The sequence below is a fragment of the Carcharhinus amblyrhynchos genome, chromosome 27 (genome assembly GCF_965287045.1).
Source record: "Carcharhinus amblyrhynchos chromosome 27, sCarAmb.v2.hapA, whole genome shotgun sequence".
In the NCBI taxonomy this organism is placed as follows: domain Eukaryota; kingdom Metazoa; phylum Chordata; class Chondrichthyes; order Carcharhiniformes; family Carcharhinidae; genus Carcharhinus; species Carcharhinus amblyrhynchos.
Genome location: NC_137350.1, coordinates 4,313,322 through 4,339,190, shown reverse-complemented (window position 1 = coordinate 4,339,190; position 25,869 = coordinate 4,313,322). Strand labels below are relative to the sequence as shown.

Sequence of the window (25,869 nt, the reverse complement as noted above, 5' to 3'; positions counted from 1 at the left end):
CAGCTAAAGTTCTAGAGACCCGGACTGAAATCCAACCATGGCAGGCGGTGGAATTTGGATTTAATAAAAAATATCTGGAATTAAGAATCTACTGATGACCATGAAATCATTGTCGACTGTTGGGAAAAACCCTTCTGGTTCACTAATGTCCTTTAGGGAAGGAAATCTGCTGCCCTTACCTGGTCTGGCCTACATGTTACTCCAGAGCCACGGCAATGTGGTTGACTCTCAACTACCCTCGAAGGGCAACTATGAATGGGAGGTAAATGCTGGCCAGCCAGCGACACCCACGTCCCATAAATGAATGAAAAAAAAAGTCGTGTTGACCTGCACACTCCACATTATATTCCTGTGTAGACTCCCTGCACCAACAGGCCTCAATCAGGGAGCTCATATTCCAGCAGCTCCAGCTCATGGACCTCGTTAAAGTCAACACACCGCCATCACTTCCAAGGACTCGGGTATTTCCGGTTACGCTCGGCGATTTCCGGCAGAACGTCGGGCATTTCCGGCTTGGACTCGGGCATTTCCGGCCGGGACATGGGTATTTCCGGTAAGGAGTCGGCGAGGCTCGGGTTTTTCCGGCTGGGACTCGGGCACTTCCGGCAGAGACTCGGGTGTTTCCGGCGAGGACGCTGCCGTGCTGTCGGCCGCTCGGGTCTGGTGACTGTTGAGATTTGAATCTGGGGCCTCGGGCTGGGTGATGAGAATCCGCGCCGTTCGGCACACTCTTATTCCCGCATCATGACAGTGCTTCAGGAACCCGTGCAGGTAAAACTCGGTGCGATCGTTACTCTTCCTTGGCCCGGACCTGGGCCCGGCGCCCGCTCCGTGGCCGGGGGCCCCGCACCCGGCTCCACAGCGGCCTGCCTGAGAGAGGAGGCTGCGGCAGCATCTCTCCCCCGCCCCGCCGGCAAACCAGCCCCGGACACTGGGCAGGGGGAGAGGGGGTGGGCGAGTGTGTCTGGGACACGAGGGTGGAATGTTAGGAAGGGAGCCCGGGGGGGGGGGGGGTGGTAGTTGGCTGGGAAGGGGATGTTTGCGGAGATGGTTGGGGGGGGAATGAGGAGGGTGTGTTTGGGGGGAATGAGGAGGATGTGTTTGGTGGGTGTGTGGGGTATGAGGAAGGTGTGTTTGGGGGCAATGAGGAGGGTGTGTTTGGGGGGTGTGGGGGGAATGCGGAAGGTGTGTTTGGTGGGTGTGGGGGGAATGAGGAGGGTGTGTTTGGGGGGTGTGGGGGGAATGAGGAGGGTGTGTTTGGTGGGTGTGGGGGGAATGAGGAGGGTGTGTTTGGTGGGTGTGGGGGGAATGAGGAGGGTGTGTTTGGGGGGTGTGGGGGGAATGTGGAAGGAGTGTTTGGTGGGTGTGGGGGGAATGAGGAGGGTGTGTTTGGGGGGTGTGGGGGGAATGAGGAGGGTGTGTTTGGGGGGTGTGGGGGGAACGAGGAGGGTGTGTTTGGGGGGTGTGGGGGGAACGAGGAGGGTGTGTTTGGGGGGTGTGGGGGGAACGAGGAGGGTGTGTTTGGGGGGTGTGGGGGGAACGAGGAGGGTGTGTTTGGGGGGTGTGGGGGGAATGAGGGTGTGTTTGGGGGGTGTGGGGGGAATGAGGAGGGTGTGTTTGGGGGGTGTGGGGGGAATGAGGAGGGTGTGTTTGGGGGGTGTGGGGGGAATGAGGAGGGTGTGTTTGGGGGGTGTGGGGGGAATGAGGAGGGTGTGTTTGGGGGGTGTGGGGGGAATGAGGAGGGTGTGTTTGGGGGGTGTGGGGGGAATGAGGAGGGTGTGTTTGGGGGGTGTGGGGGGAATGAGGAGGGTGTGTTTGGGGGGTGTGGGGGGAATGAGGAGGGTGTGTTTGGGGGGTGTGGGGGGAATGAGGAGGGTGTGTTTGGGGGGTGTGGGGGGAATGAGGAGGGTGTGTTTGGGGGGTGTGGGGGGAATGAGGAGGGTGTGTTTGGGGGGTGTGGGGGGAATGAGGAGGGTGTGTTTGGGGGTGTGGGGGGAATGAGGAGGGTGTGTTTGGGGGGTGTGGGGGGAATGAGGAGGGTGTGTTTGGGGGGTGTGGGGGGAATGAGGAGGGTGTGTTTGGGGGGTGTGGGGGGAATGAGGAGGGTGTGTTTGGGGGGTGTGGGGGGAATGAGGAGGGTGTGTTTGGGGGGTGTGGGGGGAATGAGGAGGGTGTGTTTGGGGGGTGTGGGGGGAATGAGGAGGGTGTGTTTGGGGGGTGTGGGGGGAATGAGGAGGGTGTGTTTGGGGGGTGTGGGGGGAATGAGGAGGGTGTGTTTGGGGGGTGTGGGGGGAATGAGGAGGGTGTGTTTGGGGGGTGTGGGGGGAATGAGGAGGGTGTGTTTGGGGGGTGTGGGGGGAATGAGGAGGGTGTGTTTGGGGGGTGTGGGGGGAATGAGGAGGGTGTGTTTGGGGGGTGTGGGGGGAATGAGGAGGGTGTGTTTGGGGGGTGTGGGGGGAATGAGGAGGGTGTGTTTGGGGGGTGTGGGGGGAATGAGGAGGGTGTGTTTGGGGGGTGTGGGGGGAATGAGGAGGGTGTGTTTGGGGGGTGTGGGGGGAATGAGGAGGGTGTGTTTGGGGGGTGTGGGGGGAATGAGGAGGGTGTGTTTGGGGGGTGTGGGGGGAATGAGGAGGGTGTGTTTGGGGGGTGTGGGGGGAATGAGGAGGGTGTGTTTGGGGGGTGTGGGGGGAATGAGGAGGGTGTGTTTGGGGGGTGTGGGGGGAATGAGGAGGGTGTGTTTGGGGGGTGTGGGGGGAATGAGGAGGGTGTGTTTGGGGGGTGTGGGGGGAATGAGGAGGGTGTGTTTGGGGGGTGTGGGGGGAATGAGGAGGGTGTGTTTGGGGGGTGTGGGGGGAATGAGGAGGGTGTGTTTGGGGGGTGTGGGGGGAATGAGGAGGGTGTGTTTGGGGGGTGTGGGGGGGAATGAGGAGGGTGTGTTTGGGGGGTGTGGGGGGAATGAGGAGGGTGTGTTTGGGGGGTGTGGGGGGAATGAGGAGGGTGTGTTTGGGGGGTGTGGGGGGAATGAGGAGGGTGTGTTTGGGGGGTGTGGGGGGAATGAGGAGGGTGTGTTTGGGGGGTGTGGGGGGAATGAGGAGGGTGTGTTTGGGGGGTGTGGGGGGAATGAGGAGGGTGTGTTTGGGGGGTGTGGGGGGAATGAGGAGGGTGTGTTTGGGGGGTGTGGGGGGAATGAGGAGGGTGTGTTTGGGGGGTGTGGGGGGAATGAGGAGGGTGTGTTTGGGGGGTGTGGGGGGAATGAGGAGGGTGTGTTTGGGGGGTGTGGGGGGAATGAGGAGGGTGTGTTTGGGGGTTGTGTGGGGGGAATGAGGAGGGTGTGTTTGGGGGGTGTGGGGGGAATGAGGAGGGTGTGTTTGGGGGGTGTGGGGGGAATGAGGAGGGTGTGTTTGGGGGGTGTGGGGGGAATGAGGAGGGTGTGTTTGGGGGGTGTGGGGGGAATGAGGAGGGTGTGTTTGGGGGGTGTGGGGGGAATGAGGAGGGTGTGTTTGGGGGGTGTGGGGGGAATGAGGAGGGTGTGTTTGGGGGGTGTGGGGGGAATGAGGAGGGTGTGTTTGGGGGGTGTGGGGGGAATGAGGAGGGTGTGTTTGGGGGGTGTGGGGGGAATGAGGAGGGTGTGTTTGGGGGGTGTGGGGGGAATGAGGAGGGTGTGTTTGGGGGGTGTGGGGGGAATGAGGAGGGTGTGTTTGGGGGGTGTGGGGGGAATGAGGAGGGTGTGTTGGGGGGTGTGGGGGGAATGAGGAGGGTGTGTTGGGGGGTGTGGGGGGAATGAGGAGGGTGTGTTGGGGGGTGTGGGGGGAATGAGGAGGGTGTGTTTGGGGGGTGTGGGGGGAATGAGGAGGGTGTGTTTGGGGGGTGTGGGGGGAATGAGGAGGGTGTGTTTGGGGGGTGTGGGGGGAATGAGGAGGGTGTGTTTGGGGGCTGTGGGGGGAATGAGGAGGGTGTGTTTGGGGGCTGTGGGGGGAATGAGGAGGGTGTGTTTGGGGGCTGTGGGGGGAATGAGGAGGGTGTGTTTGGGGGGTGTGGGGGGAATGAGGAAGGTCTGTTTGGGGGTGTGGGGGGAATGAGGAGGATGTGTTTGGGGGGTGTGGGGGGAATGAGGAGGGAGTCTTTTGGCGGGGGAATGGGCGGGTGCGTGTTTGGCGGGGGGAATGGGGGGTGTCATTGGAGATGGGGGTTGTTGGGTGTGTTTTTCATAAGAACTCGGAGCAGCAGGAGGCACGTGAGCTCCTTGAGCCTGCACTTCCGTTTAACACAATTATGGTTGATCTCACCTCAGCCTTAACTCCACTTTATTGCCCTTTCACTATTGCCCTTCAAACCCTTTCAGATGAAAGATCTGTCCACTTTTTCTTAAATATATTCAAAGTCCTAGCATCCTTCCACTCTGGGGTAGTGAATTCCAGAGACTCACGACCCTTTAAGAGAAGTAGTTTCCCCTCATTTCTCTTAAATCTGCTACCTGTTACCCTGAGACTATGACCTCTCATTCTAGATTGCGCATGAGAGGAAACATCCTCTCCATGTTACTTTGTCAATCCCCCTTATCCACCTTAGTTGGATCTCTGCTCATTTTTCTGAATTCCAGGCAGTAAACTGTCTAAACTCTTCATAAGACAAAACCCCTCATTACTGGAGTCAATCTAGTGAATCTCCTCTGAACTACCTTCAATACAGCTACATCCTAGTGGTGTGCCTCAGGAGTCAGTGCTGGGACCACAACTTTTCACACAATATAGTAACGATTTGGAAGAAGGACTGAAGGCATTGTTGCTGAGTTTGTAGATGATACAAAGATATGTAGAGGTAGTATTGAGGAAGTAGGGGGCTTGGTCAGGTGAGGAGAGTGGTCCAAGAAGTGGCAGATGGAATCAATGTGAAAAAGCGTGAGCGTATGCACTTTGGAAGGACGAATGGCAGCATAGACTATTTTCTAAATGGGAAAATGTTTAGGAAATCAGAAACACAAAGGGACTTGGAAGTCCTTGTTCAAGATTGTCTTGATGTTAACATGCAGATTCAGTCAGCAGTTAGGAAGACAAATGCAATATGAGCATTTGTGTTGAGAGGGCTAGAATACAAGAGCAAGAATGTACTTCTGAGGCTGTATAAGGCTCTGGTCAGAGCCCATTTGGACCCCACGTGAACAGTTTTGGGCATATCTAAGGAAGGATGTGTGGCCTTGGAAAGGGTCCAGTGGAGGTTCATAAGAATGATCCCTGGAATGAAGAGCTTGTTATATAAGGAATCATTGAGGACTCTGGGTCTGTACTTGTTCACGTTTAGCTTGATGATGGGGGGATCTTCTTGAAACTTAGAAGATACTACAAGGCCTGGATAGAATGGATGTAGAGAGGATGTTTTCACTAGTAGGAAAAACTAGAACCAGCTAGCACAATCTCAGGCTAAAGGGATGATCGTTTTAAAACAGAGATGAGAGGGAATTTCTCCAGTCAGAGAGTGGTGAATCTGGAACTCTTTGCCGCAGAAGGCTGTGGAGGCCAGGTCATTGAGTGTCTTTAAGACAGAGATAGGTTCTTGATTAAAAAGGGGATCAGGGGTTATGGGGAACAAGCAGGAGAATGGGGATGAAGAAACTATCTGCTATGATTGAATGGTGGAGCAGACTCGATGGACCGAGTGGCCTAATTCTGTTCCTATGTTTTATAGTCTTAACCCTCTTCAAGCAAGGGGACTGAAACTGTACACAATATTTTAATTGTGGACTTGCTAATGCTTTGTATAGTAGCAGCAATATTTGACTACTTTTATATTCTATTTCTTTAGCAATATATACCAAGATTCTGTTTGCTATTTTTATTACTTGTTGGTTAATGCATGACGACAACCAGATCCCTCTGCACTGAAGTACTCTGAAGTTCTTTTTTGTTTAGATAATTTGTCTTTGTATTTTCCCTACCCAAATGGATAATCTCAGGCTTATCTCTGTTAAAGTCAATCTGCCATAACCATTTGTAAATTTCTTAATTCATTATCGCAAGTTACCATCCCACCTATTTAGTGACATCTGCAAATTTGGCAATAGTACCACTTGTTTCTGTATCTTAGCCATTAATATAGATGGTAATATATGTGGTAAATAGTTACAAATAAATGTTTGGGGGTTGGGTGAGGGAACGGGTGACTGTATTCAAAATTTGTTTGAGTGTCATAAATAGGCTTACGTTAACACTGCAATGAAGTTACTGTGAAAATCCCCTAGTTGCCACATTCTGGCGCCTGTTTGGGGGCACTCGGAGAATTTAGCATGGCAATGCATTTAACCAACACGTCTTTTGGACTGAGAGGAAACTGGAGCACCCAGAGGAAATCCACGCAGACACGGGGAAAACGTGCAGACTCCACATGGCGACCCAAGTTAGGAATTGATCCCAGGTCATTGGCGCTATGAGGCAGCTGTGCCAACCACTGTGCCACCCTGCTACCCCAAGTTAGGTACAAGCTTGATACAGAACCCTCATTACTTAATCTTAGGTGGCAGCAGCACGGAAAACACCTGGAAAGAATGGAATACCAGCTAAGCGGTTGAAGTGTGGAAACCCCACTGGCAGATATATTTCCACCTCCGTTTTGAACTGTGGGAGGAAACTTGAGCACCTGAAGAAATGCACGCAGATGCGGGGAGAACTTGCGAACCCCACATACCCAAGGCATGAATTGAATTGAGACAGCGGTGCATGTGTGGAACGGGGGCTTGGGGAGGGGGTGGGGTGGCATGGCAGTGGCATGTGGAGGGGCGATTGAAAGGGGCATGTGTGCGTGTGTCTGAGGTGTGTGTGTGGGGTGAAGCAGTGGGTTCTATGTGTTTGTGGGGGGAGTGAAGGGGTGTGTGTTGTGGGGGTGTGTGTATGTGTGTTGGGGGTGGGGGTAGGGTGGGGGCATGGTTGGGAATGGGGTGGGGCATGATGGGGGAGTGGCAGGGTGGGGGCAGAGGCATGCGTGGGGCAGAGTGGGGGCGTGCGTGGGTGTGTGGGGTAGGGTGGGGAGGCGGGGGCGTGTGTGGGGCAAAGTGGGGAGGCGGGGGCGTGCGTGGGTGTGTGGAGCAGGGTGGGGAGGCGGGGGAGTGCGTGGGGCAGGGTGGGGGGGGATGGGGCGTGGGTGGGGGGGGCGGGGGCGTGCGTGGGGCGTGGGTGGGGGGGGCGGGGGAGTGCGTGGGGCGTGGGTGGGGGGGGATGGGGCGTGGGTGGGGGGGGCGGGGGCGTGCGTGGGGGGGCGGGGGCGTGCGTAGCGGGGGCGGGGGTGTGCGTGGGGCGGGTGGGGGGGGCGGGGGTGTGCGTGGGGGGGCGGGGGCGGGCGGGGGCGTGCGTGGGGCAGGGTGGGTGGGGCAGGTGGGGGGGCAGGGCCGTGCGTTCGGGGGCTGGGGGGTGGGGGCGTGCGGGGGGCATGCGTGGGGCAGTGGGCGTGGGGTGCGCATGTATGTGGGTCAGGGGCAGGTTGCCTCTGTGTGTGTGTGTGTGTGTGTGTGGGGTGGGGGGAAATGGGGCATGTGTGTGTGGGGCAGTGAAGGGGTGTGTATGTGGCACGAGGGTGGGAGCATGGTGTGGGGGTGGGGAAAGGGGCATGTGTGGGGGGCTGGGAAAGGGGCGTGTGTGGGGGGGTGATGGTGTATGGGGTAGGGGTTGGGGGCTTGGTGATGGAGCGTGGGTGGAGGGAAAGGGGCATGTGTAGGGGGGGTGTGTGTGTTGGGGGGGGTTGAGGAGGGCAGGCTGTGTGTGTGGGATGAGAGGATATGGTGGGGAGGGAGGGCATGTGTACAGGGAATGGCCATGTGCTTTGATTTGGGGGAGGGAGGTGTCCATAAGGTTGTGGCTGCGTATCCTTGCTAAGTTGAAGCTGAACTGGGTATACATTTTATTGGTGGTGTCTTCCAGGTACTGGCCTTGCATTTCTAGACGAAAGTTAATTTAATATTCTTCTCAGCCTGGTTTTACTCTTCATTGTGATACTTCAGGTGAAGAAGACAGTTTGACCGCTCTCTGTGAACAGGATTTTCACTGCATAACACTGCCATTAACTGTTTTTTCATCATCGCTTTGTCACCTTCAGGTGTTTCTCCTGGGGGGTGGGGGGGTGGTGGTTGTGGAGGGTGGGAGGGAAATGTTACCTGTTGGGACGGTTCTTTGAAAGTTAACAACTTTCATGATGGTCTTTAAAAGTAGAATAGTGGTTGTGAGTTTGTCAGCTTTGAACAGTAAAAGTACCATGAGATAAGATTGGTCAAAAAAGGCTTGAAACATGCTTTGTATTTGAGAGAGCATTTCTAGCTGTTCAGAATGAAGCATTGCTGATTACAGGTTTTATAGGGAATGGGAATAATTTGTGGTAATCATTTTAAGTGTATCTCACAAATTGCAGAGATTGGTCGATCTAGTGTAAAGTGTTGGTGCCAGCTGATGTGAATTTTGCTTAGATTCAGTTTTATTTAATTGCATTCACTGGAAGAAAATTGACTTGTGTGGAAGGAAATTCTGAAAACTATCAAATTCTTTATGCTTTAGAGGACAGGAACAAATAATGTACCAGAAATATTGGGGAACAACCAGTTTAGTGAGAGGGAGGAACTGAAGGAATTTGGCATTAGTAATGGTGTTGGTGAAATTGATGGGATTGAAGGCTGATAAGTTCCTAGTGCCTGATAATCTGCATTCCATAGTACTTAGGTTAATGGTGGATGCATTGGTGGTCATCCAAGTTTCTTTAGACCCTGGAACAGTTCCTACTGATTGGAAGTTGGCTAATGTAACCACACTATTTAAAAAGGGAGATAGAGAGAGAACGGAATTATAGATCAGTCGGCCTGATGTCCATTATCAGAGATTAAAAAGCTGAGCACTTGAAAAACTGTGGCAGAATAGGACGGAGTCAGTGTGGATTTATGAAAAGGAAATGATGCTTGATAAATCCACTAGAATTCTTTGAGGATGTAACGAGTAGAGTTGATGAGAGGGAGTCAATGGTTGTAGTTTATTTGGACTTTCAGAAAGCAATGACAATGTCCCACAGACGAGATTAATAGGAAAAATTGAAGTGTATAGGATTGGTGGTAGTGTATTGAGATGGATAGAAAACTAGTTGGTCGACAGGAAACAAGATAGAAATAAATAGTTGTTCCATGTGGCAGTCAGTGATTAGTGGGGTACTGCAGGGATCAGTGCTAGGACCCAAGCTTTCGCTGTAAATTAATGATTTAGATAAGGGAACTAAATGCAATGTCTCCAAATTTTGCAGATGAGACAAAGCTGGTGGGCGGGTGAGCTGTGAGGAGGATGCAGAGATGCTTCAGTGTTGTTTGGACAAATTGAATGCGTGGCAGATGCAGTGATGTTCAACATGGAAGAGTTCATCAGCTGAGGGGGGACAGTACGTGGTAATTAGCAGGAGGTTTCTTTTACCATATTTGATCCAGTGGAATGAGACTTCATGGGGTCCAGATTCAATGCTGAAGACTCCAGGGCAACTCGCTCCTGACTATACTATTGTGCCACTGCAACCTCTGCTGCGACTGCCCTGTCTGTGAGACAGGGCATACCCAGGAACAGTGGTGGCATCAGGGACATTATAATGTATGATTCTGAGAGTATCACTTGTCAGACTTTGAGACAGATCTCCTAATTTTGGCACAAACCTCGAGATGTTAATTAAGAGGGTTTTGCAATGTTGACAGGACTGAATTTGCTGTTAGCAAGGCTGAGTGGTCCATCTGGGTGATTTCATTTCTTTTGTTTCTTTTTGTAGCAATTAAGTAACTTCTAGGCCATTTCTGAAGGCAAGTAATTGTCAACCACATTTCTGAGAGTCTGGTGTCACATGTAGGAAAGACCAAGTAGGAAGGCAGATTTCTTTCCCTAAAGGACATGAGTGAGCTAATTGTGTTTTTATAACAATGGGCAGTGCTTTCATGGTCATCAATAGACTTTTAATTCCAGTTAGTTTTTATTGAGATCCACCATCTGCTGGGTTCCCAGAGTATTGCACTGGTCTCTAGGTTAACAGTCTAGTGACAATATCACTGTGCTGCCGCCACCTCCCCCTTGCATAGCCTTGCCCATAGCCTTGAATGTTGTGACATGCCAAGTGCTCATCCAGGTATTTTTTAAAGGATGAGGCAATTTATCTCTACCACCTTCCCAGGCAGTGCACTCCTGACCGTCAACACCATCTGGATAAAAGAAAGTTCTTCCGTAACCCAGATAAATGTGTAGTGGTCCATTTTGGTAGGTCCAGTGGGAAGAACATAGAACACTACAGCACAAACAGGCCCTTCGGCCCACGAGTTGCGCCGATCACATCAACACCTACCAATCTATAGACCTATCTATAACCCCCAATCCCATTAAACCCCATATACTCATCCAGAAGTCTTTTAAAAGACCCCAGCGAGTTTGCCTCCACCACCACTGACGGCAGCCGATTCCATTCACTCACCACCCTCTGAGTGAAAAACTTACCCCTAACATCACTTCTGTACTTTCCTCCCCGCACCTTAAATCTGTGTCCTCTCGTAACGACCATTTCAACCCGGGGAAATAGCCTCTGAGAATCCACCCTATCTATTCCTCTCAACATTTTATAAACTTCAATCAGGTCGCCTCTCAACCTTCGTCTCTCCAGGGAAAAGAGACCCAGCTCCCTCAACCTAACTTCATAAGGCATGCCTCCCAGTCCAGGCAACATCCTTGTAAATCTCCTCTGTACCCTTTCAATAGCTTCTACGTCTTTCCTATAGTGAGGCGACCAGAACTGCGCACAGTACTCCAAATGAGGCCTGACAAGGGTCTTATAAAGTTGCAGCATTACCTCCCGACTCCTAAACTCAATCCCTCGATTAATGAAGGCCAGTACACCATATGCCTTCTTGACCGCCTCTTCCACCTGCGAGGCCGATTTAAGAGTCCTGTGGACCCGGACCCCAAGATCCTTCTGCTCTTCAACACTACTAAGACTCCTGCCCTTGATAGTGTAAGAAGGAGTATAATATCGAGGGTAAGACTCTTAGCAGTGTAGAGGATCAGAAGGACCTTGGGGTCCGGGTCCATAGGAGTCTTAAATTGGCCTTGCAGGTGAAGGATGTGGTTAAGAAGGCGTATGGTGTAATAGCCTTCATCAATCGAGGGATTGAGTTTAGTGAGATAATGCTGCAGCTTTATAAGACCCTAGTCAGACCCCACTTGGAGTACTGTGCGCAGTTCTGGTTGCCTCATTACAAGAAAGATGTGGAAGCTATTGAAAGGCTGCAGAGGAGATTTACAAGGATGTTGCCTGGATTGGGTGGCGTGCCTTATGAGGATAGGTCGAGGGAGCTCTGTCTTTTCTCCCTGGAGACTCGAAGGATGACAGTTGACCTGGTAGAGGTGCATAAGATGTTGAGACGTATAGATGGGGTGGTTTCTCGGAGGCTTTTTCCCAGGGCTGGAATGGTCGCTACGAGAGGACACGGGTTTAAGGTGCTGGGAAGCAAGCACAGAGGAGATGTCAGGGGTAAGTTTTTCACTTAGGGTAGTGGGTGAGTGGAATCGGCTGTCGTCGGTGGTGGTGGAGGCAAACTCATTGGGGTCTTATAACAGACTTCTGGATGAGTACATGGGATTTAATGGGATTAAGGGTTTCGGTAGGCCTAGTAGGAAGGAATATGATCAACTCAACTTGTGGGCCGAAGGGCTTGTTTGTGCTGCAGTTTTCTATGTTCTAATTTAAATGAGTCTTAATTTAAATAGCCTGATTAGAAATAAAAGGTTTAAATTGCATTCTTTTGTTTGAAGCCGAACTGGTGTGTGAGTCATCTCAGTCCACCTGAGCTCGATACAAGAGAGAGGCATGAGCGCATTCTCAGTAAGCTTTGTGCACCAGATTGGGAGAGAGTCTGAGTGAGGCAACCAGAGTGGGATTGAAACTTGGTAATTTGGAGCAGTGTAACACAAAGGTTGGTGGAATTGTAGATAGCAATGAGGACCATCAGAGGATACAGTAGGATATAGATCGGTTGGAGACTTGGGCAGACAGATGGCAGATGGAGTTTAATGTGGACTATTGTGAGGCAATGCATTTTGGAAGGTCTAATAGAGATAGGAAATACATAGAACTGTACAGCACAATACAGGCCCTTCGGCCCTCGATGTTGTGCCAAGCTATGTCCAAACCCAAGAGCAAGCTGTCCCATTCCCTATCATTCTGATATGCTCCATGTGCCTATCCAGTAACCACTTGAAAGTTCCTGAAGTGTCCAACTCCACTATCACAGCAGGCAGTATATTCCGCACCCCAACCATTCTCCGAGTGAAGAATCTACCTGGACATCCCTCCTATATCTCCCACCATGAACCTTATAGTTATGCCCTCTTGTACCAGCTACATCCACCTGAGGAAATAGTCTCTGCATGTCCACCCTATCTATCCCCCTCATCATCTTATAAACCTCTATTAAGTCGCCTCTTGTCCTCCTCTGCTCTAAAGAGAAAAACCCCAGCTCCCTCAACCTTTTCTCATAAGACCTACCCTCCAAACCAGGCAGCATCCTGGTAAATCTCCTCTGCACTCTCTCCAACGCTTCCACATCCTTCTTATAGTGAGGTGTCCAGAACTGAACACAATATTCCAAATATGGTGTCACCAACATCTGGTATAGTTGCAGCATAACACCATGGCTCTTAAACTCAAACCCCTTGTTAATAAACACTGACACACTATAAGCCGCCTTCACGGTTCTATCCACTTGAGTGGCAACCTTCAGAGGTCTGTGGATATGAACCCCAATATCTCTCTGTTCCTCCACATTCCTCAGAATCCTGCTGTTGACCCTGTCATCCGCATTCAAGTTTGTCCTACCAAAATGAATTGCCTTGCTTTTATCAGGATTAAACTCCATCTGCCACTTTTCTGCCCAGCTCTGCATCCTGTCAATGTCTCTTTGCAGTCTACAAGAGTCCTCCACCTCATCCACTACTCCCCAATCTTGGTGTCATCAGCAAATTTACTAACCCACCCTTCAGCCCCTTCATCCAAGTCATTGATAAAAATCACAATAGCAGAGGACCCAATACTAACCCCTGTGGTACACTGCTGGTAACTGGCCTCCAGTCGGAAAATTTTCTTTCCGCCACCGCCCTCTGTCTTCTATGAGACAGCCAGTTACTTATCCAATCGGCCAAACTTCCTTCTGTCCCACACCTCCTTAGCTTCTGCATGAGCCCATCATGGGGAACCTTATCAAACACCTCACTAAAATCCATGTATATGACATCAGCTGCTCAACCTACACCTCTTTAGACACTGAGGGGGTATTTAACATGGCCACTCCACATGACCTGTATATCTTTGCATTGTGGGCGAAAGCCGGAGCAACCTGAGGAAGACATGGGGAAAATGTGCAATCTCCAACCAAGGCGTGAATTGAACCTCGGTCCATGACACGGAGGCAGCACTCTAATATCGAGTTCTATAATCTGGAGCATGGATAAAGGGGAAACCTATCTATCTGATGCACGTAGATTTGCAGAAGGCATTTAACAGTCACTTAATTCAAGCTAAGATGCATTGTGAGGGAAGTGGATTTCCAGGGAATGGGGTAACAGATGGGTGGCATGCACCTCACCGAGGGAGGGCAAGAGTCAGATTTTGACATCAGGCAGTCAATTTGAGCTGAGCAGACAGTGACTTTTAGAAATACAATGAGCGTTGCTATTGTAAACAAGACAATGCAGGGAGGCATGGTGCATGAACATAATTTCTCAATTTGTGTGCAGTAAACAGACAGCCTGCCTCTTCTGTCGCTCACAATTTTTTTTACCTCCCATGACATATGGGAGTTGCTGGCTGGTCTAGCACTTATTGCACATCCCTAATTGCCCTTGAACTGAATGGCTTGCTGAGCCATTTCGGAAGGCACTCAAGAATCAACCACATTATTGTGGATGTGGAGTCACTATGTCGGCCAGACCAAGTAAGGTTGGCAGATTTCCTTTCTTAAAGGACATTCATGAACCAGATGGGTTTTTACGACAATTGACTCAAATACTGCCTTCCTTTTACCCTTGGCTTTATAACATCGCTATGATTTGCATAGCTCAAGATTGTGTCTCCTTGTTTGTGTCCTTCCACCAGAGGCAGTAGTTTATCTCCAGTTGTCCGAAAACAGACCCCAAGGTTTTGGTACGATCCAGTTCAGGACCAAAAATGTTTTTAAAGCAGACACAGTTTCAGATTTAAGACATCTGCTCAGTAAATAAAGCCACAAGATTCGACAGGTTTTGAACGAACAAAAATAAACTTTACAAGATCCAAGTTAAAACAATTGGCAATATCTATCGTGTATTCTAATATTCAGGATTAATCTGGAAGACATGTAAAGTAACATGCAAGCTGTGGTTGAACGCACCATATTGCACAGGAAATGACAAATGTAACTAAGACAGTTCATGGATTTGTCAACAACCCACCCAGATGTCATTAACACGGAGTCAACTTGCCTTGCTCAGCAAGGGTTGAAGTCTTCACCTTCAAAAACCTTTTCTGAGATCTTTCCAAAAGTAGCCCCAATTAAGGATGGCATTAACAACAGCCCACCTTGCAGGGTCTCCTTCAGTTTTTCTGGATTCCCGCATATGTACTTCGAGTACCAAATCACAAATCTCTGTGCAGAGCAGAAATGACTGCTCCAAAGTTGGATACATTTATCCCATGGTCTACTGAATCATAAGAACATAAGAAATAGGAGCAGGAGTAGGCCATCTAGCCCTTCGAGCCTGCCCCGCCATTCAATAAGATCATGGCTGATCTGAAGTGGATCAGTTCCACTTTCCTGCTTTCTCCCCATAACCCTTAATTCCTTGTCCATCAGAAATCTATCTACCCGTGACTTAAATATATTCAACGAGGTAGCCTCCATCACTTCAATGGGCAGAGAATTCCAGAGATTCACCACCCTTTGAGTGAAGACGTTCCTCCTCAACTCCGTCCTAAACTGCCCCACCCCCCTTATCTAGCTCCTTCATTACCTTGTAAGTCTCTATAAGATCCCCCCCTCAGCCTTCTAAACTCCGATGAGTACAGGCCCAGTCTACTTAATCTCTCCTCATAAGCTAACTCTCTCATCTCCAGTATCAACCTGATGAACCTTCTCTGTACTCCCTCTAAGGCCAATATATCCTTACGCAAATAAGGAGACCAAAACTGCACACAGTACTCCAGTTGCGGCCTCACCAGTGCCTTATACAGCTGCAGCAAGACCTCCCTGCTCTTATATTCTATCCCCCTCGTGATAAAGGCCAACATTCCATTCACCTTTTTGATCACTTGCTGCTCCTGCAGACTGAGTTTTTGTGATTCGTACACAAGGACCCCCAGGTCCCCCTCCACAGTAGCATGCTGCAGCTTTTCACCCTTTTAAAAAATATTCCCTCCTACTATTATTTCTACCAAAGTGGATAACCTCACATTTGCTAATGTTATAGTCCATCTGCCAGGTCCTCGCCCACTCACTCAGCCTATCCAGATCTCTCTGCAGACTTTCTGCGTCCTCCACACAATTCGCTTTTCCACTCATCTTTGTGTCGTCAGCAAACTTTGTTACCCTACACTCAGTCCCCTCCAGATCGTCTGTGTAAATGGTAAACAGTTGAGGCCCCAGCACCGATCTCTGTGGCACTCCATTAGTCACCAACTGCCAACCAGAAAAGCATCCATTGATTCCAACTCTCTGCTTCTTGTTAGATAACCAATCCTCAATCCATGCTAACACTTTACCCCCAACTCTGTGTATCCTAACTTTCTGCAGCAACCTTTTGTGAGGCACCTTGTCGAACGCCTTCTGGAAATCTAAAAACACCACATCCACTGGTTCCCCTCTGTCTACTGCACTAGTCACAATCCAGTAAATTCGTCAAACAAGACTTCCCCTTCACGAATCGGTGCTGCGTCTGCTTGATCAAACCATTCTTTTCTAGGTGTCCTGCTATTTCTTCTTTGATGGATTCTAGCATTTTTCCAACTACGAACATTAAGCTAACTGGCCTGTAGTTCCCTGCGTTTAGGTTACCAATCTTTGGCTGCTTTCACATGCAAGTCTGTTTCCTGCAGCCCTTTTTGTCTTTGGAGCCTGTTACTCTGCTTCCGTCTTTTTAACTGAACTGGGATATATTCCTGTTCTGTCTTCTCTCTGAAACATTTCTTTTGAATTGCCTTTCTGTTCCCTCTCCTTTGTGACCTCTACCTATGTCCTGCCAGGAACACTTATTTGCAATGATGCTGCAGTCACACGACATATGCTTTCACACCGTTTTATTTTCTTGCATGGTCTTGCAGGGCCCAAAGAACTTAGCACAGCAATGTGCATGTGAAGTTTGCTGCTGGTCTCTGCATGCATAAAAGCTTGAGGTCTGTTGGGATTTTTAGGTCTCTGAGTTCCGTTGTCAACTCCCAGGCAAGTTGGCTTTCATAACTGTACCCGATCAACTTGTTCAATCTTAAAACCAGTGGTTGACAGTACACTTTTTAGTATTCAACAAATTCAAACCTTGGTCTAAACATCAGTTTCCAGTCCAAAAGGATACGTCCAATTCCACACACACTCATGTTTGTTGAATGCCTTCAGAAAGCCCATATACATAATATCTATGGATAGACCCATACCTGCTATGTTAGTTACCACCTCAAAAACTTAAACTGGTTTTGTTGGACATGACTTGCTGTTCACAAATTCATGCTGACTCTACTTCGTCAACTCATTTTCTCAATGCTATTAATCTGATATTTGCAGTTCTCTAATCCTGTAATTTTGAACCAAATTTTGGGAAATACACCAACTGTATCTCTACCTAGTCACTTAAATATGAGGTTTTATGGCTCATTGGGTAGTGTTCCAACTTTTGAGCCTGAAGCATCAGGTTCAAATCCTATTCCAGGGCTTGATGGCCAAGGAAGATGTGTCCATAACATAGCCAAACAGGTTGAGCGTGAATTTTTAAGTGCAATGGCAGGCGCTAAGAGTGGCAGAGATTCCTGGTCAACCACGTGATGGAAAGAGAATTGGAGCCTCTACCATCACTGTCCATAACTCCAGACTTCGACATGCATGTAAAAGTGTGTGCTGCCCCAGCAACTGAGATCCTTTGGGCTGTTAGCTGCCTGGCTGTTACAGATTACTTTGGTGCCAACAGCATGGTATTCAGCCTCCTTTCCAGCTGGGGTAGATTTGAGACTTGCCTAATCTGTGATGGCAATTGTGGCACTGGACCAGATCTGCCTTAAGGCCGAGAACTGTAGAAGTCAACTTGTTTTGAAGCTAGAGAGCAGCACCGTGGTTAGCACAACTGCTTCAATTGACCTGGGTTCAATTCTCAGCTTGGGTCACTGTCTATGCAGAGTTTGCATATTCTCCTCGTGTCTACGTGGGTTTCCTCCGGGTGCTCCAGTTTTCTTCCACAGTCCAAAGGTTAGGTTGATTGGCCATGCTAAAATTGCCCTTAGTGTCCTGGGATGAGTCGGTTAGAGAGATTAGCAGGTAAATATGTAGGGAAATGAGGTTCGGGCCTGGGTGGGATTGTGGTTGGTGCAGACTCAATGGGCCAAATGGCCTCTTTCTGCACTGTAGGGTATGTATGATCTATGACATCAGACTCTAGAAATTTGTCTGTTTTTTGTGTTGTTGCATATGTTCAATCAAGTTATTTCCCTCATTTTTAATTTTCCTGTTCACATCAACAGAGCTTGTTTCTGTTATCTTGTTAACTTGGATATGCAGTTCCTTCTTGATCCAAGACTTCCTGTTTCTGCGTAATGTGCCAGAGGGGCTCAATGTTTTCCATGTGGGGAAAGAATAGGAAAATGGAATTTCCTGCGAAGTTCTTTGAAATAACTGGAATAGACATAATGGGCTGATTGACATCCTCCTGAGCTGTAAGATTCCATGTGTACAGAATTATTCAAAGCTTAAATAGAAAGTGTGGATGTACAAAGGGACCTGGATGTTTTTTTCAAAGCTAACATGCAGATGCAGCAAGCAATTAGGAAGGTTCATGGTATATTAGCCTTTATCGCAGGACAAGTTGTGTACAGTAGCGAAACCTTGCTTCAATTGTATCGAAACATGGTTAGACTGCACCTAAGACTTGACTTCAGTTTTGGTTCCCTTAGACGGATGTTATTGCGATTGAAGGAGTGCAACAGAGGGTCACCAAACTTGTTCCTGGGTTGGTGGAACAGTCTTCCGAAGAGAGATTGGGGAAATTAAGCTTGCATTCTCCTAAATTTTGAAGACTGAAATGTGGTCACATTGAAACCTGCAAACTGCTCAAAGGGATAGAAAGGGTTGATGGTTGGGGAGTCTAGAACCAATGGGCATGAGTTCAAAATAAGGAGGAAGCCTCTTAGGGCTGAGATGAGAAGGTTTTTTTAGTCAGAGGACCATTAATCTTTGGAATTCTGAGTGCACCAGACAGTTGTGGAAGCTCTATGTGTGTGTTTAAAGCAGAGATTGATAGTTTTCTAAATAGAAATGACATGAAGAGTTATGGGGATGGTGTGTGTGGGGGTAGGGGGAAGAAAACATTTAAGGGGGTGATTAGCAATGATCATATTGAATGATAGAGCAGGCTTAATGGGCTGAATGGCCTATTCCTGCTCATGTGTTCGTAAGACATAGATAGTGTGAAAAGCACCTGATGTAATACTGACCTCTGGGGAGCAGACTGATCTGGGCTTTGAACCCAGGATTTTACACTTCTCTGCCACTCAAAATGATTATCAACTTATTAGTTGCCACTTGTCACATCAGTCTGAGTGAGCTTGCAGCCAGATCTGAGTTGAGAGGTTATTGTGTGAGCTGATGCACAGTGGAACCCACGCTTTCAGATAATAGTCTGATTTCCAATTGGAAGCCTGTGCACATGTATTAAATATTTTTCATATTGATAATTTAGATCACCCTGAATAAAATATAAAGCCTGTAGCTCAGTTCAAAACTGTATTGGTTGAATTGAAGCAAAAACAACTTGACACATGAGGGGCACTTTGTTAATGCTGCATGCAATCTGAACTTGTTTTTCAGAATTAAAACTATAGTACTTCTGAATAAGCAAAGCAGTACCTTTCTCTTGGGGCAGCACAGTTGCACAGTGATTAGCACTGCTGCTTCACAGCTCCAGGGACCTGCGTTGAATTGCTGGCTCGGGTCACTGTCTGTGTGGAGTTTGCACATTCTCCTTGTGTCTGCATGGGCTTCCTCCGGGTACTCCGGTTTCCTCCCACAGTCCAAAGCTATGCGGGTTAGACCGATTGGCCATGCTAAAAAATTACCCCTTAGTGTCCTGAGATGCGTAGGTTTGAGGGATTAGTGGGTAAAATATGCAGGGATATTGGGGTAGGGCCCGGGTGAGATTGTGTTCGGTGCAGACTTGATGGGCTGAAGGGCCTTTTTCTGCGCTGTAGCGATTCTGCGACTATTTGAGTGAACACTGCCAGACGGAGCTTGCTCTCAGATTGGACTTGCTTTTATGTGACTGAAATGTATTGGAAGTGCGCTGAACTGATGTTGAGATGCAAATCTTCCAAGGAGGAGATGGTAAAGCTGCTATTCATATGTACACTTCCAAGAGGTGATGGAGAATGAAAAGCGCATCTTCCTTTTTAAGCACTAAGTTAAATTGGATAATTTAATCTATTCACTCGAACAGGAGTGGTTAAGGTAGTCAGAAGTGCACAAATTTCAGAATATGTCAAGCCAGTGTTTTCAGGCAGGGTGTGCTGGCAGGCAGAGTCGTTGTAAGAAGTCTCAACACCAGGTTGAAGTCCACCATTTGGTAGTAAGTGCCACTAGTTTTCGGAACGCTGTTCCTTCGTCAGGTGAGTGGAGAGTTCTGATCACAGACAGGGTATATATAGGCGCACACAGTTTACAGAATACCGATTAGAATGTGAGTCTTTTCAGCTAATCTGCTATTCGAGTCTTAAAGGTACGGACAATGTGAGTGGACAGAGCAGTAAGCACAGGTTAAAGAGATGTGTATTGTCTCCAGACAGGACAGTAAGTGAGATGTTGCAAGTTCAGCTAAGTCGTGGGGGTTACGGATAGTGTGACATGAACCCAAGATCCCGGTTGATGCCGTCCTCGTGTGTGGAACTTGGCTATCAGTTTCTACTCGGCGACGTTCTCCAAGGTGGCCTTCATGACACAAGACAGCACAGAGTCGCTGAACAGTTGCCTCAACCGGGATCTTGTCTTCATGTCCCACTATCTGTAACCCCCATGACTTGCTTGAACTTGCAACATCTCACTTACTGTTCTTTCTGGAGACAATACACATCTCTTTAACCAATGCTGAATGCTATCACCACTCACATTGTCTGCACCTTTACGACTTGAGTAGCAGATTAGAATGCGAGTCGTTGCAGCTAATCAGTATTCTGTAAACTGTGTGCCTTTATATACCCTGTCTGTGATCAGAACTCTCCACTCACCTGCTACCAAATAAACCAGTTGGACTTTAACCTGGTGTTGTGAGACTTCTTGCTGTGTTTACCCCAGTCCAACGCCGGCATCTCCACAAGCAGAGTCATGCCATCTTGTACAGAAGTGCTAACATTGACCAGACTGCCTGAAATGTGGGTTTGCCGTGGGTTCATATTCTTGTTTTCATCCTTGCATTGTTTATTCAGTTTTCTCAAAGGAAAACTCAACAGTTGTGTTGAACTAATTTATGTATCCTTGTTTTTGCTCTTTCCCTTTGCTGAGTCATCTCATGAACAATGATAGATCTGCTTTATTGCCTCTTCCCCTTCAGAATGTAGCTGAGATCAGCCAACTGTCCCACAAATTTGTTTCTTCACAACTGTTGCACTTTTTTTCTGGAACATTGCACTGAGTTAATTTCTCTACTGTGCCACCAGTTGTGTTCCTGGCTTTCCCCTTGCACTCTGAACTTGAAGGTTTATTTTTATGGTCTTCCATTAACTCTGGTTCCGTAAATCTCATCTTGTTCTCTTTGCCTATCTGCCTGTCTCCTTTTGCCCAAAAGATCATCACTTTCAGTCGACAATCTGCCCTGCCAGTGGTTCCATGTCTGTATTGAGGCCTTGTTCCATCAGCCTCCATTCTTAGTCTGTATTCACTGAGACTCTTAGTTTGACACTTAGTAATTTTTTTTCTGTAAAAGACTGGGTGATCTCAAGTTGCAACTCTGTATGCTTCTAACAGCACAATTAACATATGTTTTGTTCAGATTGACACTGCTAACCATTTGTCTTCTATCAACAGGCTGCTATTTGGCATGCACTTAACCACTATGCTTACCGGGATGCTGTCTTCCTCGCAGAAAGGCTTTATGCTGAAGGTATGTAGGAACTGGAGCACTGAATGTGACTGCATGAGTACCATCTACCCATTAGTGTTAAATTAACAATTCAATCATAGAATCTCTACAGAACAGGAGACCATTCGTGCCATCAAACCTGCACTGACAGTAATCTCATCCAGGCCCCATCCTCTCTTAACCCAGCTAATCTCCCTGACACTAATGGGCAATTTAGCATGACCAATCAACTAACTCACACATCTTTGGACTGTGGGTGGAAACTGGAGCACTTGGAGGAAACTCAAATAGACACTGGGACAATGTGCAAACTTCACACAGTCACCTGAGGCAGGAATTGATTCCGGGTTCCTGGCACTGAGGCAGCAGTGCTAACCATTGTGCAGGATTAAAGTAACCTTGTCTTTGCCTACTGGTTGTAGACGGAGCCCTGAAAGCTCAGCTTGCAGCTGGGACATTGGATGCACAGGTAGAGGGCAGTGTGGCACTGTGTATTGCAAGACAGCTTCAACTATGTATTTTTCTTCCCAGAAAATGTACAGCACGTTCTCCACTTGTAATCAGTCTTTACTTTTTCCATCCATTTCTACCTCTCAACCAAAAATAATCCTACAGTTCAGCACAGAACTTATCTGGATCGCAGCATGATGCAATGTACATCATTTAAAAAAACATAAGAAATAGGAGCAGGAGTAGGCCATCTAGCCCTTCGAGCCTGCCCCGCCATTCAGTAAGATCATGGCTGATCTGTTGTGGCTCAGTTCCACTTTCCTGCCTTCTCCCCATAACTCTTAATCCCCTTGCCTATCAAAAACCTATCTACCCACGTCTTAAATATATTTAGCAAGGCAGCCTCCACCACTTCAACGGGCAGAGAATTCCAGAGATTCACCACCCTTTGAGTGAAGAAGTTTCTCCTCAACTCCGTTCTAAACTGCCCCCCTCTTTATCTTGAGGCTGTGCCCTCTAGTCCTACTGTCCTTTCTGAGCGGGAAGAGCCTCCCCACCTCTATCCTATCCATCCCATTCATCATCTTATGTCTCAATGAGATCCCCCTCATTCTTCTAAACTCTAACGAGTACAAGCCTAGTTTATTCAGCCTCTCCTCATAGTTCAACCCCCTCAACTCTGGACTTGCTGCCTCATTTGTATAGTGGAAGTGGTGATTTTTTTTTAAAGCACAGCTTATGCTAAATGACCTGTTGCCGAAATCCCAAAGGGAAATGTGGAACAGCTGCCAAAATGATTATTGTAGTTATTTTGAAATCAAGAAATGACATCTCTGACCAATTGTGATGATTTTACATTAATGTAAACATTTATTCAAAAATCAAAAAAAGCACTTAAAATCACAAGAATTACTTCAGATAGTTAATAGTACTTGAGAACAATTCAAAAGATCTTAACTTAAAATACATTGAGTTAACCTTCCCTTTTCTACTGGCAGCAGCCCTTGTAGATTTTTACACCTATAGAATTCCAGTAATTTTTAGCACAAAAAGTGTCTTTTTGCTTTTGGATGTCCCCTGAGGCTGACGGCAACTGGTTCTCTAGATCTGATCTTGTCCACACTGTCTTGTGGGATATCCGACCAGCTGCCATAGTCTTCTGGAAGACTGAATCAGCTGTCCCCTCGCACAGTCTTCGGTGTTTTCATAAATGCATTTTGATCTCCTTTGATCTCTGTCTCTCACTATTGTTTGACAGTCAGAAATTCCTTCTCCCAGAACTGATCAAACACTTTTATTTTATAAAGTAAACATACTCTATCTTTGCCTCAGTTGCTGACAGTTTTTACAACTGGCATGTGTTCCCTTTTAAACAGAAAGAACCAACTTCAAATCTACTTGTATTACCTTTGGTAAATTCCTATTGAAGTTCCTCTTGGTTCATTCACGTATCAAAACCGCTGCTTAGTAATGTTTAGACCCTTGCGGTTTCTGTCTTTTTATCCAGTTCCAGAAATCGCACTCCAGTACATATTCCAATATATAAGAACTATGACAGTGATATTACTAGAAGTGAAAATATTACAGTTCCTCCTTTTCCTGACAGGATACATACATTGAGGTACTTGGCAGAGTACCTACCATAAGTGTGTCTACTAGTGATTCGTTGCAGTATTGGATCTATCTATTATCAGTGCTGAAATTCCTTCCTAGTTAGAGTCCAGCATTTGCTTGAACGATTCAATCAGTCTGTGTCATGGAGTCATACAGCTACGGAAATAGGCCTTTCAGCCCAACTAGTCCATGTCGACCATGGTGCCTTCCCAACTACTCCTAATTGCCCATGTTTGTCCCATATCCCTCTAATCCTTTTCCATTCATGTACTTAGCCAAATGCTTCTAAATGTTGCTAGTGAAACTGCCTCAACCACTTTCTCTGGCAGCTTATTCCATACATATACCACCTTTTGTGCGAAGAAATTGCCCTCAGGTCCCTTTTTAAAATCTTCCCCCCTCACCTTAAACCTATGCCCTTTAGTTTTCAATTCCCCTACCCCAGGAAAAAGATTGTGTTCTCGGCACAAACTGGAAACCTGTTCAAAGGACCAACTTTCTCTGGGGGAAGGACCACCACCTGACATGTAAACTAGATCTGGCTTTCAGTAACTTGCTTGGTCCTCAAAATATTTAATTGGAATAGATGGTTAATGAAGATGCTTCATGCTGAGAATTAGCCTGGATCGCAATATCCCTCATTCTGTGATGAAGCCAAAACTGGACATTGTATCTGAGCTGAGGCCTGACAACCAACTTATACAAAGACAAAATATTATGCTTTATCTTGTAATCATATGATCTATGAATGCACCCTTTCAACAATGGCATGAAATGATTTTAGACACTTGTCCACTACAACGTTTCTTATACACGTACTTGAATAATTTTCCTTGAAGAATGTGCGTTTTTCAGCATTCACCTTGTACGTAGCATGATTGCTAAATTGTATGCTTCTCAATACCAGCATCTGGATGAATAATAAAAATGGCCCAAACCGATGGTCCCATAGCACTAATTTCTGTGGGACAGTTCTTAAAACGATCCAGATCTGTAAGTTGTGACTTTGAGCATCTGGCCTTCCAATGATCAGTCAACTACATTTATTGCCATTATTTGACTTGATTTATTATTGTCACATGTATTGGCATACAGTGAAAAGTATTATTGCACGCTATACAGATGAGGTATACCACTCAGGAAAGGAAACGAGACTGTAGAATGTAGCATTACAGTCCTAGCTAGGGTGTAGAGAAACATCAACTTAATGCAAGGTAGGTCCCTTCAAAAGTCTGGCAGCAGCAGAGAAGAAGTTGTTCTTGAGTCAGTTGGTACGTGGCCTCAGAATGTAGTATCTTTTTCTTGACAGAGGAAGGTGGGAGAGAGAATGTCTGGGGTGTGTGGAGTCCTTAATTATATTGGCTGCTTTGCCGAGCAGTGGGAAATGTGGACAGAGTCAACGGATGGGAGGCTGGTTTGTGTGGTGGAATGGGCTGCATTCACGACGTTTTGTAGTTACTTGCGGTCTTGGGCAGAGCAGGAGACATACCAAACTGTGATACAACCAGAAAAAATTCTTTCTATGGTGCATCTGCAAACGTTGGTGAGAGTTATAACTGACATGCCAAATTTCCTTAGTCTTCAGGGAAAGTAGAAGTGTTGGTGGGCTTTCTTAACTATAGTGTCGGCATGGGGGGACCAGGACAGATTACTGGTGATCTGGACACCTAAAAACTTGGAAGCTCTTGACTCTTTCTACTTCATCTCCATTGATACAGACACGGGCATGTTCTCCTCTAGGCTTCCTGAAGTTGATGACAATCGACTTAATTATTGAATTAACTTGGATCTCTCAGAGAAAACTCCTGTTTCTTGATGCCTTAAGTGGACATTGTCTACTGGGTTTCTCTAATATTTGAAGAAGTTAATCCGATTTGTGAGGCTTTTCAAGCCATGTTTGGCTTAAATATTTTCTTTTATTTATGCAATCACGTATTGCATCCCTCTTTGTTCCCTCAAGAATCTTTCCTATTACTGATATCAAACTAAAGCCTCCAATTATTTGTCAGTCTTGTCTCCTTTTCTAAAATCCATATTCCAGCCGGTTGGAAGCAAAATGCAGTGCACCAAGTTATTTAAAAAAGAAAGGGGGACTCAGAAAGCGTGTTCCCTGTGATCCTCGCTTGTCGGTCAAATGCCCAGCTGCTTCATCTGGTTCAGGTTCTTAATTTTGTCTTGAACAATCTTCATCTATGTTAATGCTACCAGTTTTCTTGTTCATTTAGTTATAAAGTACAGCACAGGAATAAGCCCTTCGACCCACCAAGCCCGTGCTAATAGCTGACTGCTTTTCTAAACTAAAGATCTTCTGTCCCTCTATTCCCTGCTTTTTCATACATCTGCCAAGATGCGTCTTGAACATTACTATTGTAACTGCTTCTACCACCACCTCTGGCAGTGCATTCCAGGCACTTATCACCATCAGTGTAAAACAAAAACTTGCCCCTCACATCTCATTTGAACTTTCTCCCTT

General features: G+C 47.5%; 1 protein-coding gene across 2 annotated transcripts in view; it reads left to right on the top strand.

Moving 5' to 3' along the window:
- Nucleotides 1-634: 634 nt before the first annotated feature.
- cdc27 (cell division cycle 27) overlaps nt 635-25,869 on the top strand; it is a 105,295-nt gene continuing 80,060 nt past the window's right edge. The window contains exons 1-2 of one of the 2 annotated variants that reach the window (XM_080213522.1): nt 635-771; nt 21,278-21,353. In XM_080213522.1, the coding sequence (XP_080069648.1) occupies nt 745-771; nt 21,278-21,353 (103 nt within the window). In that variant the 5' untranslated portion in view covers nt 635-744. Of the gene's footprint in view, nt 772-21,277; nt 21,354-25,869 lie in introns of those variants that run through there. The other variant, XM_080213523.1, reaches the window with a different exon arrangement.